This window comes from Electrona antarctica (assembly GCF_951216825.1).
Source record: "Electrona antarctica genome assembly, chromosome: 6".
Classification (NCBI taxonomy): Eukaryota; Metazoa; Chordata; class Actinopteri; order Myctophiformes; family Myctophidae; genus Electrona; species Electrona antarctica.
In genome coordinates, this window is record NC_136811.1 from 16,768,596 (window position 1) to 16,789,109 (window position 20,514).

At 44.0% G+C, this 20,514-nt stretch overlaps 1 protein-coding gene across 1 annotated transcript in view; it reads right to left on the reverse strand.

Annotated features, from left to right (window-relative positions):
• Positions 1-20,514, reverse strand: part of LOC306925405 (kinesin-like protein KIFC3) — a gene marked incomplete at its 5' end in the record, with an annotated part of 32,233 nt that overhangs the window by 7,469 nt on the left and 4,250 nt on the right. The window contains 7 exons of the mRNA XM_079504209.1: positions 788-918; positions 2,802-2,949; positions 7,404-7,577; positions 7,974-8,171; positions 9,955-10,092; positions 10,178-10,243; positions 11,683-11,855. Coding sequence (XP_079360335.1) covers positions 788-918; positions 2,802-2,949; positions 7,404-7,577; positions 7,974-8,171; positions 9,955-10,092; positions 10,178-10,243; positions 11,683-11,855 — 1,028 coding nt within the window. The remainder of the gene's footprint in view (positions 1-787; positions 919-2,801; positions 2,950-7,403; positions 7,578-7,973; positions 8,172-9,954; positions 10,093-10,177; positions 10,244-11,682; positions 11,856-20,514) is intronic.

Consider the following 20,514-nt stretch of genomic DNA (forward strand, 5'->3'; position numbering starts at 1 on the left):
TTTAATAATAGTCAATAATAATAGTATAACCATAGTCAATTCCAATAATACTATAATACTATATTCACAATACTTCTTATGTAAGTAAGCTTTGAGAACCAACGGTTCACCGTTAACGAGCCATGTGGCCCATAGGTCAGGTATTGCGGTTCCTTAGTGTGAGGGAGCTTGAGGAACATCCCCTGGACATGACGCTAGAATGTCACAGGGACTAACCCCAAATCCAACCCTTGATGTTGAGTGCCATCCATGGGTACAATCTCAGAGCGAACACTCTAACCACAAGGCCATTAAGCAGGTCCTCCCTTGAGTGAATGCTTGTTAATATGAAATTGTACATTACAACAATATATAAGATATTGTTGTATAAGATAATATATTGGAGTTAATTTTCCTGTTCTTGGTCTTGTGCAGCGGATATGTCTCTATTGCTGGCATTCAGTTATTGTGAAAATTTAGAAAATGTTGAAATGTTTAACTTTGTTTTTTTTAATCTTTGCTTTTTTCTGCCTACAATGACAAAAATAATTACCCCCCCCCCCCCCCCCCCCCCTCTCTCTCTCTCTCTCTCTCATTAGCAGGCAACAGTGCAGCACTATCTCTCTCTCTCTGTTTCTGGCACAACAGCGCCACTTTTGCCCCTACTGGTACTCTAAACATAGTAACATAGTAACATAGTCCCATAGTAACATAGTCACATAGTCCCATAGTGACATTGCTGTTCCTTGGAGTGGTTGCACCACTCAAAAATAGGTATGCTAGGTTGATACTGTGCGCAGCAGCGGACCTGTTTCTTGGCATCGGTGATGGCTGCTCCATAGAAGTCGGAGAAGTTTCGGACCTGGCTCCTCAGGCTGGCGTAGTCTGTCTTCATGGAGCGAAGGGTGGGCGGCAGTTCTGTCAGACGCTTCTGCAAGCCTGTCGTCCAACACACAAACACTTACAGTTACAGTACGCCTCGTTTATGTTTTGTCGTGCAACAGTGTCGCGCACCCAACATAGATCTAGGAAGCAGCAAAAATTGACCCTTACGGTATAAGGGCTCAGTAGGCTATATTTTTACACTCAAAGAGTTAAATTAAGACAGAGGATTTGATTTTACTGTGTACTGAAATAATATACCTACCAAACCATGATATACAGTAGTCCAAGTCCAATGGGCTCTATGCACAGTTTCACACATGCTATTTTTGAAAGAACTTGGGCCCCTTCCCTACTACTACCTCCTGTTACCACTGATACTAATGAAGGCTCTGTTCCATTCTGGTCAAACAGAGTCAGAGGGTGCTGCTATTGTGCGTGTTGGCTCACTGGAAACACTCTGCTACACCTGTGGGTCTCAAAGTGTCCTTGAGTGGGTTCCAAATGGCCCCGTACATGTGTGCGGGTCCATTTGCTTCCATTTGAGTTATGGGGGTCCTTAAAATTAAAAAGTTTGAGAACCACCGATCGGGCTGGATCAGAAGTGGTCGTGGTAGTCATGGTGGTCATATTCTATAACTTATAATTGGCTGATGATGGTGACGTAATTAAGATATGTTTCTATGTAGGGTGAGCAAAAGGTAATGTATGTGTGTGTATCTGAGACCTATTTTAATTACGTCATCAACAACAGCCAATTATAAGTTATAGAATATGACCGCCATAACGACTACGACCACCATACATACATACCACTTTTGGTCCAGCCGACCACAGTATACTACTTTCAAGTTACATACATGTATACATACATACATACATACAATAAAATAGCTCAAAGCTCTATATTACTGGTAGATAGGAACTCACCTATGCTTTTTATGGCATAGGCAGCTCCCGGCAGGATCCACCGGGAGAAACTAGGCACAGCTGCTGGACATGAGACTAATTAATTAGAGCGACAGAGAGAGAGAGAGGTGTGTGTGTGTGTGTGTGTGTGTGTGTGTGTGTGTGTGTGTGTGTGTGTGTGTGTGTGTGTGTACGTGTGTGCGTCAATTTAACAAAGGTGCAGACGATCGGAAATCAGCAGAGAGTGAGCGACGTGTGCGCTACTGTATGCTGAAGTGAAGTGGACTAGGTCCACTAGGTCAACCCGGACCAAATATAGGGATTGTCATACTAGACATGTCATATGTCATATAACCCAATAACCTCAGCAACACACTCCCAGGCGGTGGCGTAACCGTCTGGGCACCCGACTGGTAATCCAGTCGCAGTGTGCCGCGGGTTCGACTCCCGAGCCCGACACGGCCTTTACTGCATGTCTTCCCCCAACTCTCTCCCGTTTCCTGTCAGCCTACTGTCTGTCCCTTCAAAAACCAATAAAAGGCGTAAGCCGCAAAAAATATCTTTAAAAAAAAAAAAAAAACGTGCTAGTCGGATATGTCATATAGCCCGACGTCCTAGTCGAATATCCCCATGTATGGAGACTAAATATCCAATGACCAACTCTCCCAGATCTGATATGAATAGAAGTGAGTCTTCGTTACACACATACGTTACCTGTTACCCAACCAATATTGAAACATATCTTAATTACCTCACCATCTGAAACCCGTAACCGTCAGCAGAAGTTGCGCGCTCGCTCTGCTTGCGCACAAGTAGGCCATTTATGGTGTGCATACAGTATAGCCCAGTGTGATAGTGATATCATAATATTAAAGTAAAATGATCTACGGTATTATGCAATAGGACAACAATTGTGCTGTTTGGCTGAAATGTAACTACAGTACAGAGGGCCTTTACTCACAAGAACTGGTCCCGCAGGTCCTGGAAGGGTTCATTTGGCTGAAATGTCACTACAGAGGGCCTTTACTCACAGAAGAACTGCTCCTGCAGGTCCTGGAAGTGTTCGGCAGAGCAGCCGGCCGCCGCCTTCACAGCCTCCTCCTTCCTCTCCTCCAGGTGACTGATTTCCTTCAGCAGCTCCTCTCGCAGTTTACAGATCTCTCGTTCGTACGCTGCAATCTGGAAAAAAAATCACTTTATTGATCACATGAGGAAATGTAACACTGTGAGTTGATAGTGTGCCGTAAAAGAGTGGTTTTCAAAGTGGGGGGCACCAGGGAGGCCCATTGGAAAGCAGAGGAAATAATTCCAATTAAAATCATAAGATCATTGACGACCATATTTTGGGAATGGCATTATCCCTTTTTCAAAAGTAGCTATTTTGGGGGGTTCCTAAAAGCCATAAGGTCCAGCAGCCAAAATTCCCAGAAAATAACTGGACCGTAACTGTGCTGTCCATCGATTGGCTAACAACAGCCATCGGCTTCGTTGATTGGCCAGTGGTTTCAGTTAACTAAAATGTTTTTTTAATTCTAATTTTGTTTTTTTAGTTCGTTTTAGTTAACTATTATAACCTTGGTGTTGACGTTCTGTTGACATCCTACAGACGGAAGTCAGTTGGACTAACCTCATTGGTTGTCCTACGTTATGACATCATCACTCAGTCAGTTGGACTAACCTCATTGGTTATCCTACGTTATGACATCATCACTCAACGACATCACAATGCCGTCGTCACAACCATGTCCTTTAAAATAAAATGTTGACTAAACCAAAACATCATTCAGAAACTTTTAAACGACAAATCATCTACTTGAAGTAACTTGTGAAGATTAGTTGTCCACGCTGCTTAACTGGACTGTCTGCTGTGTAGAACAGAGGTTTCCCAGAAGATACCTGGACTGTGACTGTGCTGTCCATCGATTGGCTAACAACAGCAATCGGCTACGTTGATTGGCCGAATCCAACTCATTAAATTTGGCTTTGTGGATTTGTCAAACTTTGTGAGTCATTTGTGCCACTTAACCAATATAAGCAGTAGAACACACATTAGGACTCTACTTTTACAGAGCAGGACTTAAACTAAGGTGTTAGAAATGTTCTGCTGGACGCTGCATCAGACTGGAGAACGATCACAGATATACGAAGGTGCAGTTGTTACAGTTGGAGACAAGGTGTACTGCTTTGGAAACCTCTATGGTGGTGACGAAATCGACCCGGGTCAGTTTGTTGTGCAAGTTTTCAACACAGTGTCTTTACGCTGGAGGAAGTTGCCCCCGGTGACACCAGAAATGCAAAAAAGCATAGGCCACTCAGCTGTTCTGGTTGAAGATGTCATCTACCTCTTGGGAGGGTTGAGCGACTCAGGTGACATGCACAACATGCTTTGTGCATTTGATGTGGACACCCACAGATGGTTTAAACCCAGGGTTTCTGGGTTCTTTCCAGAGAGGTACTACCACTCGGTCTGTGTCTTGGGGAAGGTCTTGTTTATCCATGGAGGAGAAACTCTGATGGAAGCCTGGACTAATGACACCTACAAGTTGGACACCAGCACAATGGTCTGGTCTGTAATTAACACCAGAGGAACTCCACCCCCTGCTTCACGAGGTCACTCTGCCACCATCATCGGGTCAAATATGTTTGTTTTTGGAGGTGAAGGGCACCAGGATGAGTACTACAACATCATCAGAGTGTTTGACACAGAGACCAATCACTGGCTTAACATACCTTCTGCACAGCTTCTTCCAAAAGGGCGCATTGATCATTCAGCCTTTGCCTACAATGCGGAACTGTACATATTTGGTGGCCGAAACAATCAGGACGAGTACACAACTGATTATGTGTGGTTCGACCCAGAGTTATTAACTGATGTGTGGAAATTCAACCCAGAGACCTTCTCCTGGAAGAGGGTTGAGCCCAAAGGGAAATACCTTTGTCACATACAACGGATGTGCTGTTGTGTGGGAGATCGTGTCACTCTCTTTTTAGGCTGTCACATGAACATCTTGGACTTAAATCCTAGTCTGAAGACGTTGTGCAAACTAGCAGTTATTCAGCATGGTCTGGAGCAGGCGGGACTCACACATGATGTCAGGTGGGAACTGGCAGCCATGACTAGGAAGCAACAGAAAATAAATGGTAAACTATCTAATGGTCTCTGGGTTGTAACGCCAGACACCTTGGTTCGTATGTGTTGAGGTGTTCTTGATCTTGTGTCTTGAGCGTGGTGTCTTGAGTCTTGTCCTATGTGCTGTATCCTATATCCTGGGTCTTGCTTGGGTCTTGGTGTTCTTGGATCTTGTGTCTTGAGTGTGGTGTCTTGAGTCTTGTCCTATGTGCTGTATCCTGTGTCTTTGGTCCTGTAGATTCTGAGGATTTGAGATCAGTGGAGATACGTGTGCGTTTACTGTCTGTCCCTCGATAAAAAATATAAAATAAAGGCGAAAGCCACAAAAATCATTAAAAGAAGATCTGACAAATCCTGAACAAACATGATGAAAACGAGAGAAGCAGCAACTCTCCTGAGTCAAGATGGCGGAGCCCGCTCCGAGGATAATACAGACTTCTAGGCTACAGTCCTCAGAGAGCTAAGGGACTTCAGACGAGATAACAGAAGGCAACTTGAATACATAAAAGAGGAAATAAAGAAAACAAACACAAGAATGGACGAAACAGAGGACCGAATTACAAAGGCAGAAGAAAATCGACTATTCTATTAAAAAAAAGCGTCCCCTTTTGGTCCGCGAGCCATGCTTGCGCCTCGCAACGCCTCCTCCGTTAACGAGGAAGTCAACAAGTGCAGCTACAGTCATGCCGTTCACGCAGAAAAAGAAGTCAAAAGTGACATGGTTCGGTGGTTGCATTTTAAAATATGCAAAGATGACCCAGAAAGAATTGCGACAATACAATGGCGTATGACAAGTCCACGACCACTGTCGTGGGGGAAAAAATAATGTGCCACGTTATCCAAAGTTGGCACCTGTAGCGAAGAGGATTCTATCCATCCCTGCCAGACTGCCACTACAACCCTGTCGGAGCGCATCTTCTCCAAAGCGGGATTTATTGTCAACAAAAATAGAAGTTCCCTGTTGCCAATGAAAGTCGGGTTCTTCAAATCAACAGCAGTGAGTAGAGTCGTCTCTGTTAATATTTTCTGCACTAATATAACTAAGTAACTATAATATTGCACTCGGAGCCGCTTTTTAGGTTGTGCGAACGGTGTGGCCGCACAGGGCCTCGCGGAGTCGCGCCTGCGAGGCCTCGCGCTAGACGGCATTTTTTTATTATTTGAAATGGCAACGGCTTTTAGGGCCTTGCAAACGTGAAGCGAGGAATGCAGGCATTGTTGCCTGGAACAACACAGGTCTCCTCCAGGTCTGTTGAAGAGGGGTGCAACAACGCAAGCGTAAAAATAAAGCTAAACAGAATCCAGGTCTGGCGAGTCGCGGGCCACACGCCCGCGACTCACCAGACCTGTAACGAGCACACGCACAACAAATTCACGGGACCGCACTCACTTCTCCTAACAAAAACGCAGGTCTCATTGAAAATGAACTATAGGCGCGTTTTATCGCACCCCGTTTGCAAGGCCCTTTACGTGTCTGTCTGTGTCTGTCTGTGACTCTCTCTCTCTCTCTGTGTCTCTACCCCCCCCCCCTCTCTCTCTCCCCCCCTTTTAATTGAGATATTAACTATTTAATTACATATTACCATTTTGCACAAATTTGATTATGCGATATCTGTGCAAAGTTGATATTTTGGCCTTGAAGGTTGGAGCTAGAGAAAAAGTCATGGGATCATGCAAAGAGTTAGGGTTCTTCCTCCAGGGAGCATGAATGCATGTGCCTTTTTTCTGATGAGAACTCACCTCTTCAGACTCCATCTTAGCCTGTAGCACTTGCACTAGCCTCAATTACCTTACAGGTGTATGCAAAGGCCCAATTTATGTAATTTAGATAGCATTTAATGTAGACATAGCACTAGTGTATACTCATAGTTTCATTGTGCAAGATATTCTACTGTTAGACGGATGTTAGGTTCTTTTTTTTTTTTTTAATACATTTTATTCAAAGAGTATATCATATTATGCAAGTTTCACAGAAAGAAACTCTTTGTTTTTATATTTTCTCCAACAACTCCTTTCCCAATCCTCCCCACCCACCCACCATCTTTCCCCACGAGGCCAGACATACAAACAACATAAATTATATACAGGTATAAAACCAATAAGTTGAGTACATAACTAAGATACACACAACATATATACAGGTATAAAACCAATAGGTTGAGTACATAACTAAGATACAAAGAAAGGGATCACATGGTTATGTTCACAGAAATAATTAATAAACGAATGTTAGGTTCTTAGCTTGCTTATGATCCTTGATAACTATTTATGTATTTGATGTATTATTGTATGTATTATTAATGTGTTGTTCTTGCTTACTGTAAATCGCTCTGGATTAAGAGCGTATGCTAAATGCCTAAATTGTAAATTGGTATTCCGGTCCTACAAATTGGTGAAAACGTTACCTGAATAATTGTATACTGTTTTATGCTACTTTCATACGACTTATCATTAAGGGACGAATACAAACAACCCAACGCTACATTCTTCAGTCATTCATTACCTTGTGCTGCAGATTACAGCTGTGTTCATCCGACTTCCTGATTTGCTCCTCCAGCTGTTTACATCGCTCATTCTGATTGGTCAGCTTCTCTGACAGGTGCTCGTTCCGCTGCCTGGCCTTGGCCAGCTGCTTCAGAGTGGCAGGTGCATCCACCTCCACCGTCTGAGTCACATACTGCAGTGTTAGAGAACCAAAGTTGTTTTTGACAGCAAATTTTGATTTAGTTTAGTCACAATTTAGTGAGTCACCTGAAATCTTTTACTGTTAAGTCTAGTTTTAGTCGATTAAATACCATACGATTTTAGTCTGCTAAAATGTATTCTGGCGGGCCTTGATGGCGTCGTAATGGCTGATTTTAGACTTGGTTGCATGCTGAAAATAGCTATTTTCAGCATGCAATTCTCTCTCTACACAGCCTTCACCACTTGACCCGGCCTACATTTCTACCTTTCTTTATTAAGGAAGATTAATTAATATGTCAACATGTTCTGGTATCATTCTAGAGTGTGCCACTGATATATATGATCATCTTTATTGACAGATATAAAGTTAGTATAAAGTTATAATAACCTTGACAAGCGGCTCCTTGCCTCTCTCTCTGTCCAGCTCCAGCTGTAGCTCCCTCACGCGTTCCTCGCGTTTCCTCAGCTCCTCGGCTCTCCTCCACTCACTCTGCTGGCTTTGGCGCTCCAGGCGGGAGAGCTCCTCTGCTCTCTGCTGCAGAGACGACTCCAGCTGCTGCACCCGGCAGCGCAGGTTGTCGTTCTCCTGTCCGACGACAAACAAGAGTCTCTAACAACCCATTGAGACCTGGAGCTAAACGCGTCTGTGTCACGTTTAGCGTTTAACCGCCTGAAAACGTGTGCAAATCTTTTAATATATATTCTTTCACGGCAATCGTTTTTAACTCATATCTTTGCTTCTGGAACAACATATTTTCAGATGGGGGTAGGCGGCCAATTACATATAATTGTCCTTGACATGAAATACTCTAATCTGTTTTTCAAAAACAATTGTTATGATTTAGAAGACCTTTGTAGAATCTGCTCTCAGGTCTCAATGGGTTTAAATAAAAAATGTGAGGAGTACTATTTTTGAGTGGTGCAAGTAACCACTCCAAGGAACAGCAATGTCCGTCTTCACCTATGTGACTATGAGTACCAGTTCGTCTTCACCTATGTGACTATGAGTACCAGTAGGGGCAAAAGGGCGCTGTTGTGCCAGAAACAGAGAGAGAGAGATAGTGTTGCACTGTTGCCTGCTAATTACAGAGAGAGAGAGAGAGAGAGAGAGAGAGAGAGGCAGAGGGGAGAGGGGAGTTGCACCACTCAGTTCACACGGGTGTGATTTTTCCACCACTGCTCGGCCTCACATTCATGAGCATAGACCTGGTTTAGTGGTAGGGTATTATGGCCTTACCTTCATGAGCATAGACCTGGTTTAGTGGTAGGGTATTATGGCCTTACCTTCATGAGCATAGACCTGGTTTAGTGGTAGGGTATTATGGCCTTACCTTCATGAGCATAGACCTGGTTTAGTGGTAGGGTATTATGGCCTTACCTTCATGAGCATAGACCTGGTTTAGTGGTAGGGTATTATGGCCTTACCTTCATGAGCATAGACCTGGTTTAGTGGTATGGTATTATGGCCTTACCTTCATGAGCATAGACCTGGTTTAGTGGTAGGGTATTATGGCCTTACCTTCATGAGCATAGACCTGGTTTAGTGGTAGGGTATTATGGCCTTACCTTCATGAGCGTAGACCTGGTTTAGTGGTAGGGTATTATGGCCTTACCTTCATGAGCGTAGACCTGGTTTAGTGGTAGGGTATTATGGCCTTACCTTCATGAGCGTAGACCTGGTTTAGTGGTAGGGTATTATGGCCTTACCTTCATGAGCATAGACCTGGTTTAGTGGTAGGGTATTATGGCCTTACCTTCATGAGCATAGACCTGGTTTAGTGGTAGGGTATTATGGCCTTACCTTCATGAGCGTAGACCTGGTTTAGTGGTAGGGTATTATGGCCTTACCTTCATGAGCATAGACCTGGTTTAGTGGTAGGGTATTATGGCCTTACCTTCATGAGCATAGACCTGGTTTAGTGGTAGGGTATTATGGCCTTACCTTCATGAGCATAGACCTGGTTTAGTGGTATGGTATTATGGCCTTACCTTCATGAGCATAGACCTGGTTTAGTGGTAGGGTATTATGGCCTTACCTTCATGAGCATAGACCTGGTTTAGTGGTAGGGTATTATGGCCTTACCTTCATGAGCGTAGACCTGGTTTAGTGGTAGGGTATTATGGCCTTACCTTCATGAGCGTAGACCTGGTTTAGTGGTAGGGTATTATGGCCTTACCTTCATGAGCATAGACCTGGTTTAGTGGTAGGGTATTATGGCCTTATACCTTCATGATCGTAGACCAGGTTTAGTGGTAGGGTATTATGGCCTTACCTTCATGGGCGTAGACCTGGTTTAGTGGTAGGGTATTATGGCCTTATACCTTCATGAGCATAGACCTGGTTTAGTGGTAGGGTATTATGGCCTTACCTTCATGAGCATAGAGCTGGACTGGGAGGGTATGGCTGACAGCTGCTGGAGCAGGCCCTGCGTCACGCTCAGACTCTGCTTCAGGCTGTCGTTCTCTGCCGACAGACAGGCCGCCCGCTTCTCTGAGTCTGTCGCACCCTGACGACATACAGTACAGCACACACTCAACAATGACATCCTCCCATGAGCACCCTGACGACATACTGTACAGAGACATACTTACAGAGACAGTTCTCAGCCGGGACAGCTCCTCTTCGCGCTCCTCAATACCACTCTTCAGCTCGTCGATCTGCAGAGAAAATGACCAGTGGTGGAAAAAGTAATCCAATTTCTTTTTACGTAACCTATTGAGACCCGAGACAGATTCTACGAATGTCTTCTTAAATCCTAGCCTCGGAAACCGACGTTTTATTACTTAAATCCTATCCTATAGAAAACCTATGTTTCTACATCCGTTTCTAAACGGTGTGCAGACATCCTCCTCCTCTTTAGTTTATCTCTTTTGTTCGAGCACCCGTTGCATTTTCTTGGATGTGCGTGCACCTCCTGCCCTATCAGTGGTGCTCAAACATTGTAATGTCAAGAACCCTATAGTAGCTGGGGGCGAACTCGTAAGAAATCACCACAATTTGGCTCTTGACTAGTTTTTGCCCCTAGTGGGCTGTTTGCACAGACTCAAATATTAGATACGTGTAGCTATGGTTGTAAACCAAAATAATTGATAAAAGAGATGTTTCAATGGATTCTGTTACTATTGGGTGTGCAGTGTGCTAAATAACATACTGAAATCTTAGGAAAAACGAACAACCAGTGGCTAAAATACCTATAAACTGGGATTTAATATGTAAAACATCATAACAATTATGCAATTGGACAATAATTGCACGACTGCTTAGTGTGAATGGCTGTGACCCCAATGTGACACCGGGGTCAATAGGTCCTACTCCAAACAGACATACATAGTGGTATACACATAGCTGTTCATTGGAGATGGTGTGCACTGCTCAAAAATGGCAATAAATTCACATTTAGGCATCAATTGGGTCATTACTGTATCACACTGAGTGCTACTGTGGATTGTTGACAAGACCATTTTGTAGTGATGGGAGATTAATCGACACATCTGTATCGGCTGATATTGGCCTTAAACCGATATATTCGTAATCGGTATTGGTAAAATAGTATATCGGTTTTAGCAGATATTTTATTCTATAATAATAATAAAAAAGCCTGAAAAAGCCTTTTGTTATGATGAAGGCTGCAAATTATATCAGTGTTGTCTGGGGAAGCTTTCAAAAAAGTCAACAAGTTGGAACATTCAAATTCAGTTTATAAGCCTTTTTCAGAATGGCATTACCTGCACTGCTTGCCATGCGTTTCAATTAAAATCCTTCCTAACTTTGCAGCCCTGCTGTTTGTGTGTGTGTGTGTTTGTGTGTGTGTGTTTGTGTGTGTGTGTGTGTGTGTGTGTGTGTGTGTGTGTGTGTGGTCTAGGTCCAGCAGACTACATAAGATTACTACATTACTACATTTTGAACACCTCGTTATGTCAAATGGACATGACATGGGCTATATTTGCACAAGATAGGGTCCATATGTGACTCTTTGAGATTGAGATTGTACCTTGTTCTAAATGCACTAATAATCACAGACATGTATGAACTGAACTGAAACACATTCAAGTGATATTTGACTTAGACAATGAGACCGTTAGAAGAACAGGAATACCTGCTGTTGGAATGCCTGGATGCGAGAGAGTCTGTCCTGGTCCTTCTGGTCCAGTTGGGACCGCAGCAGACGCAGCTCTCCCCTCAGTCGACTGCGCTCTCCCTGGAGTCCGGACAGGGACTCTACCAGCCTGTGGACCCCTGCCAGGCCCCCAGCATCACTGCTACACTCGCCTGCAGGGACACAACGAAAGGTAGTAGCATCAGCAACTGGGAATTTGGCTCCTACGTTTTGATACTGTTCTGTAGTGAGGAATTTAGGCTAAGGCAGAATCACTATCTGCCTTAGTTTATTGTATATAAAAACTGTTTTACAGCCTTGCTTTAATCCTATGATTAACTCACTCCTTCTCATTCAACCATTCACTGATCACTGAGGCTGCACTCACACATGTCTTGTGTCTGTCTGATGTCTTGCATGTTCAATTTATTTCCAATGGAAGTCACATGCTAATGATGATCCATGGGGAGGGATTTGTTTCATTAGCTAATGCTTGTATACTTCATTGAGTGACACCAGACACACGTCGCATAAATTAGTCTTAAAGTACTGAAGTCAGTAATTAAACACACCTCACAATAAGCACCAGTCACACAGCACTCTCTCACTGCATGCCTTCACCACTAACATAAAATATGTCTGTTCCACAATCTTTGACGACTTTATTCCATAGCAAAGGAAGGAGAATGTGTCTGCACTGCAGCTTGCACATACATCACAGAATAACATCCCGCTGTATGCCTGGAAAACATCAATAACCCTTAGGTGAATCTGCAACACATCTTAGGTTTAACACCACCTTGATGAATGACCTATCTGTCTTCATTTGACAGATACGCGTGCACGCACGCACGCACGCACGTTGGCCAAATGAAGTCCAAGCTCTACATTGGAGCCACACCATTACCGTGTGGCTCCCAAGGGCCACATAACATTTCATTTTAAATCCACGGCTCTTCCATTTTAATTTAAACTATTTACTCGCACTTTCTTTTTTATGGCATGGCTCCATCAATGAGTGTGTGTGTGTGTGCATTTGTGTGTGCGCACGTACGTGTTGTTCATTTGATTAAATGTATTTGTTTAATACACACACACACACACACACACACACACACACACACACACACACACACACACACACACCACACACACCACACACACACACACACACACACACACACACACACACACACACACACACACACACACACACACACACACACACACACACACACACACATTCCCATTTGGCCAACCAGAAATAGTGTCAGTCATCTTCGTGCCTTAAGCCTCTCTTGACCCCGTTATCTTTATCTAGGTATTTTTTCCATTCAAGACTGTACGTCACGAAGGTCACGTTTGAATAACTCTGTGTGAGTAAATATTGATGAAGGACTGTCCGTAATGCACTTAAAGCTCTTGCACACACAACGTCGTCACAGTGCACTGCAGTGTAGCTAACACTGTTGTTGGCGACGTGTATCCCATTTGTCCAACTCTCCAGAGCAACTACACAAACATGCTGGAGTGTGGGCTGACTTTGTCTCACGTGTAGGGTTACCACACTCACCTATGGCCTATATCAGCAGGGATGGAGCTCGAAAACGTGATACCCAAAAAAACACGACAACAAGCTTATTGAGTACCCGGTATCAATACGATTTGGGCTTATCAAACCTGAGCATAGCGGCCCATGAGTCATGACGTCAAACAATCAAGAATCAAGAATAACATCCCTCTGTATGCCTGGAAAACATCAATAACCCTTAGGTGAATCTGCATCACATCTTAGGTTTAACACCACCTTGATGAATGAAAGTGACCTATCTGTCTTAATTTGACAGATGCACGCACGCACACACGCACGTGCACGCACGCGCACGCACGCACACACGCACGCACGCACGCACACACGCACGCCGTTGGCCAAATGAAGTCCAAGCTCTACATTGGAGCCACGCCATTACCGTGTGGCTCCCAAGGGCCACATAACATTTCATTTTAAATCCACGGCTCTTCCATTTTTATTTAAACTATTTACTCGCACTTTCTTTTTTATGGCGTGGCTCCATCAATGAATGTGTGTGTGTGCGTTTGTGTGTGCGCACGTACGTGTTGTGCATTCATTATTATTATTAAATGTATTTGTTTTCTTTGTTTTCGATGTCTGATGCCTGCTTGTAAATTAAGCTCATTATCATGCAGCAAGCAGAATCATTTATAGACTTGAGTCCTAGTCTGACTTTGTGCAAGCTAGCAGTTATTCAATAAGGTGTGGAGCAGTCTGGACCAGTCTGGGAACTGGCAGCCATGACAACCAATAGCAACACATGACAAGGACACATGTGTGCGTGTGCATTCAGAGAGGGGTTCCTATCAAGGTTTATTTTAGTTAACTAAAAGTAGTGAAATAAAAAAAAAACGCCTGGTGTATTTGCGTGTGCCTTGAGTGGGCGTGGGGCGAAGTATCTGCGGGCCGGTTGTGGAAAGCCGGTACGGTTAAAAAAAGAATCACACCTGTGTGAAATGAGGGGCGCTCTTGTCATCGTACATCAATTTATGTTAGCAGACATTTGACATTGGTACATCAGGTATATCATTTGTTGCACTAATCTTTTTTAGCCCACGATTTTGTAACCCATTTTTCACCCCTGTGTCAATTATCGAATGTGATCCGGGGCTCTACAAACCCTCCACCAACCTGGGGAGAGCAACGGACTTGAACTCATGCTTCCTTCATGCATGAGTGTCTAAGTTGCTCCTTTACACCTGACAGGGGGGAGTTTCCCTGGTTGGACGTAGCGCGTGGAAGGAACACGTTATTCCAACCAGTTCCTTTCCCCTCCATCAGGCGCCCCGGCTGGCCAGGGGGAGGCAGTTTAGAGACCAGGATTACTGCAAGTTTTTTGTGAGGGTACCTACCCTAGGGGACATGGGGAGAACATGCAAACTCCACACAGAAAGGCCCTTTCGCCAACCCCACCTAGGGTACTGATGACGCGGAGGAGAGAACACGCCGCCAGCACCTCTACAGACTGTGCCACCGTGCCCCCTTGACATGCTAAAGTTCAATAGAAAGCCGAAGGGACATGAGCAACGTGCTTGGCCTGTAGCAAGTTTAATCCGCTTCCTCCCTGTCAATGATTTATCAGCCTCAGGTCATATTCATAATGGATTTTCTTCACCAGGTTGTTCGGTAATTACATCCACTTGTGTCATGCTTAATTCATGCTCCACTGTATGACGGTGTGAGCTTGTAGATCCGCCGTTTTTCGAGTAGTTAACGCCTACAAGTGAATGCAGCACGCACATCCTACGTTTAAAAATGCCACGTACTGGGCAGAAACAAACAAAACAAACAAAATAGAATAGGGTCAGTGAAAAGAAAATCAGACCCGTCTGAAGTGAGTGGTGTACTGTACTGTACTGTACTGTACTGTACTGTACTGTACTGTACGTACTGTACTGTACTGTACTGTACTGTACTGTACTGTACTGTACTGTACTGTACTGTACTGTACTGTACTGTGTGTCTGTATCTGTGTGTTCGGCTGTGCATCAATGACACTTGGTGGTGAACAAACGCTACAACGCTATTTCCGTGCTCAGGGACCCACACACACAGCTGTCTATAGGAGTGGTTGCACCACTCATAAATAAATAATCAGATAAATAATATTATATTATATATATTATAATTATAATTATAATTATATAGAATGTAGTCTGCACACTGGATCCAGCTCCAATGGTATTTTCTTTATTGAGATCAACTGACCCAGTTTAGTAGGCTACTGTAGGCCTATACTAGCCTGGATCCAGCCCAAAGACCCCGCCCACTCTCTTAGTGGACTGCTGATTATCAGACTGTAGCTTCAAGAAAGCTACAGTCTGATAATCAGGCTATGCCTATACAGTATGTAGGTGTGTGTCTTGTCTTCCTTGTCTGAAGAAGAGCTGCACCACCAGCCTCGAAAACCTCCAAATGGTGGCTCGATCCAGTCAAGTGTGCGAACTCTATTCTATTTAGACTCAGTGTAAATGGGGCTTCACTGCAGTGTGGTGTGCTGTGCCAGTAGTATATCGCAGGGGAATGGGAGCACTGGGAGCTACATGGATGGGGGGGGGGGGACCGTGCTGTGTGCACACACCGGAGAGGTTCACACACAAACGTGATTCACAGAAACGTGGGAGCATTGGAAATGAGGCACTCCACACGGGATGTGGGCATTGTGCATTTTAAAACAGGTGTCTTAAAATAGCGTATGGGAATTTGTTGTGTCTGTTGTTGTAGAGATGGACAGCGTGATGTTGGCTAATCAAACATGTAGCCTAATAAATGAGTAACAACAACATGTAACATTTAAGGAATGACATGTAGGCTAAGAATAATCATACTACTAGAAACAAATCAGCGATAAGGCAGGACCAAGCAGGAAGGCAATAAGAACTAGAAAAAGTGCCCTTCTGGGCAGGAGGTCTCCACCAGGAGGATGTTTTGTGTGTGTGTGTGTGTGTGTGTGTGTGTGTGTGTGTGTGTGTGTGTGTGACGCGGCTTGGCCTGTTGTAGCGCCACCATGAGGCTGATTTGAAAACTGTCAAGTGGCATTTCTTCCTCAGCCTAGTGGGAATATGCATGCACAGTTTCACCGCAATCGGACGCTGCGTTGAGTAATTGTGGCAATTTGTACAAAACGGGTACAAAGCAGGCTACTCCTGAAAGGTTTAGAAGCCAATCGTAGGCAATGAAGGTGGATTATGAGAAATCAAACAAACGTGTCTTGATCACATGGCTATGGAGAGCATGTGTACAGATTTGCGTGAAATTTGGATAAAATCTGAAGGAGTAATATTAGAAAATGTGTTTTACATATGTCGGCCTCCTGGTGGCGCTATAAAGAGCAGATGTGAAAAATTCCAGGCAAAGGTTTTTCCTTGGCCTCTAGGGAGTTGGCATACAAAGTTATCCACAGATCCGTGCAGTTAGAGGTAAAACACTTTTCGGCAAGTTATAGCGCCACCATGAGGCTGAGTTGAAAATGTTCACGTGGCATTTCTTTCTCGGCCTAGTGGGAATGTGCGTGCACAATTTCACGGAAATCACACGATGTGTCCATGATTTGCAGCATTTTGTTTGAAACTGAGCACTCCTGCAAACTTTGGAAGCCAATCTTAGCCAATCAGGATGGAGTCTGAGAAATCTGAAAGACACGTTTCGTTGAATGGCTCTAGAGAGACTGTGTACCAATTTGCGTGATGTTTGGACAACATCTGTAGGTGTACTGTCCAAAAACGTGTTTTGCACAAAGCGGCCTCCTGGTGGCGCTATAACAGGCCGTTCTGGAAATTCTGGGGCAGAGGTTCATCGTTGGCATCCAGGTGTGTGTGCAAAATGTGACATCGACCGGGTTAACGGTGCCGGAGATTAGCTGTTCACAGACGGACACACACGGACGGACGGACACACGGACGGACGGACGGAGTGCAAAACATACTCTCTCCCCATGCCTTCGGCCTGGTGGAGACAATAATATGCACAAGAAACATGGAAGACTAAACTTGAGAAAAAGACCATGGAATTGTGACGAATACCGGACATCTCACCCCGGTGAGTTGTCTTCACTTTCTGACATGTCGGGGTGAGTTGTCTGTACTTTCCGCTGGGGCGAGTTGGGCGAGAAAGTACGGACAGCTCACCCCGGAAAGTGAAGACATCTCACCCCGGTGAGTTGTCTTCACTTTCTGACATTGCGGGGTGAGTTGTCTGTACTTTCCGTGGCACCCATTACAGTAGGCATAATTCAATTTCGGATCTAACTATCGGTTCCTACAGACGTGCGCAGTCACGGCTAATTATTTCTTTATTTAACAGTAAAATCCGGTGAAACACTTGTAAGGAGTAGAGCGTCTCTCTCTCTCTCTCTCTCTCTCTCTCTATGCAGCATTGAGGGGGGTGGGGGGTCGTTTGTGGATAATGTTTGCGCTTCAAAGGCAGAGTCTCACGGCTGTACAAAGTTGCTAATTAGACGCACAACGGACGCATGATCAATCAATCACAGTTCTAATAGGCCTATACTGACTGAATTACATCTGAATAGCAAAGCAATATCGATGATGATATGGCTACTGCTAGTTTGATTGATTGATTGATTGAAGAATTTATTAACAGTTTGCAGAATTACAGTACATTTCAAGCACAAACTCAATACAAAGGCTGTTAACTGTGAGTGGACGACCCAATTAAGCATTACACTTGTTTCCAATAGGGTCCACCATGTTCAAATCATCAAAACATTTAGAGACGTACAAATAGACACTTCTATAGACAGAACAGGAATTCATCATAAAGGAGGTAAAAAGGGAAAAGAAACATATACAGTGAGGGGAAAAAAGGGGTGGGCGGTGGGGGGGATTCACGTTCAGCTCCGTTAATTTGTTTGTTTTCCTTGGAGGAGCTGCGTTGGGTCCCCAAGTTGGCTTAGCATGTGAGAAAAGTGACCTTACATTCAGCCATCTGGAGTAACCAAATTAAGAGGGGTTCAGTTCACATTTCTTCAGAAGTTTGCAACACACACACACACACACACACACACTGCACACTGCACACTGCACTACTTTTTTCTTCTATCACTGAAACAGTGTTTTTGTAGATATGACAACTTTTTAGTGTTTTTGTAGCAAACTGATGTTTTTAGATATGACAACTTTTTTCTATATTTTTTTGTACAAACTGATGTTTTTCTAAACTTTTGATGTTTACCTTTTTTCTATATTTTTTGTACAAACTGCTGTTTGAACTTTGTTTACAATGTTTCTATATTTAAATAAACTACATTACATTTGACCGTACATTTGACTCTTGTGTTATATTCTTGTGAAATATTCAGTAAAGTATAGCTCAAAGGCTACATATTCAGTCAGACTTTTGGTGAGTTGTCCTGACAACTCACCCCGAACGTGAAGACAACTCACCCCGAAAGTGGCCAAAAGTGAAGACATCTCACCCCGGAAAGTGAAGACATCTCACCCCTGGTGAGTTGTCTTCACGTTTAGGGGTGAGTTGTCAGGACAACTCACCAAAAGTGGCAAAAGGGGTGAGTTGTCTTGTTACCATTGTGACAGGGTCGGTTTTTTATAGTGGGGGGCAGGTACGGGTTCTTGAAGACTCATACACAGTTGGCGGTGCCCAGATTTGAACCCATGACGTTGTGTTGCAAAGGCAAGAGCTCTACCTACCGAGCTAACAAGCAAAATCATTCAGTGTTTTTGTAGCAAGTTGCGCAAGGATAACTAATGATAAGGTGGGTATAAAGATTTATGAATTGACTGCGTATAAACCAGAAAATATACCAGATTCAATGAGTGAAAACCAATGAAATTAGTCTATTAAAAATCACACCTGTGTGAAGTGAGGGGCGCACTCATCATTATACATCATCACACATCATCTCATGAACAACTGAACTTATGTGATTGGTTGGTCAAATTTACGTCATATTTGGCAGACATTTGACCTAATTTCTCCTTTCATTGTCAATGGCAAATATGAGACGTGTGGGTACAAGATTTACGTCATATTTGGCATACATTTGACCTAATTTCTCCTTTCATTGTCAATGGCAAATATGAGACGTCAGACGTGTGGGGACAAGATTTACGTCATATTTGGCGGACATTTGACCTCATTTCTCCTTTCATTGTCAATGGCAAATAAGGGACGTGTGGGGACAAAAGCTGTTTATAGGAAAGGCTAGCGCCCCTCAAAAATCACACCCGTGTGAAGTGAGGGGCGCTCTTATCATCATACGTCATCATACATCTCATTCTGGCCAATCACAATTTGCGTCCTCACTTTTGTCTTCAATATTTGTGTTTACACAGACCCTCAAAGCTGGACATAGGATTGAAGCGGTTGAGAATGACGGGTGAGGACAGCAGTGCGTTGCCGCTCCAGTCAGACCATCTCTATACATCACAGTAAACAACCAGTAAGTCTTTACCTCATAACAGCAGGAAGAAAGCACAAAGCAGGCCTGGGGCTATTTATAACACAACACGGGAGGCGGGAGACTAGCACGTGGACTGGAGACTAGCATGTGCCAGAGCTTGTAAGTAAGTGCACTTTACTGGGGAAAGACAACGGCTCTCTCAGGGATGTTTTATTCATGCCAAAAAGCAACTGAGTCGCTAACCAAGTGCCATGCACACTCATTGCCGATCCATGTATCTTTATATGCTATACATTATAAGACAGCACATGCTTAAGACCCCCCCCCCCCCCCCCCCCCCCCCCCACACACACACACACACACACACACACACACACACACACACACACACACACACACACACACACAGCATGATGTGTGTAATGTGAAGGCCAGCAGATTCACAGCATGATGTCATCTCCAGTGCCAACTTGATTTATACCACGAACCTTGCAAATCGAATCATTCTGCTCATCTGCCTCTGAGTTTGTTTTTTCCTATACAAACCTCCAAACACAAGTGGACCAAAAGTGAAACGTGGCACACGTCCTCAATAGACTACTATTACTGCCACAAAAGGCTCTGGTCAGGCTCTGCCAGTGGACCTAATGAGCCTAAGTCCGAACACCGTTAGAATTCCCAGTCTCTGGGCAAACCCACAACTGCCATTTCATTACTTAACCAGTCCACTTTTCAGTTTGCACTTTTCAGACACAGGCAGACAGACAGATACAGAGATCTCCATATACAGTATGGGCACAAAAGGGACACAGACAGACGGTTAAAACGGGTGCCATTACAACAACGGTTAATGCATACTAGGTTCCCAACTTGTATCGTA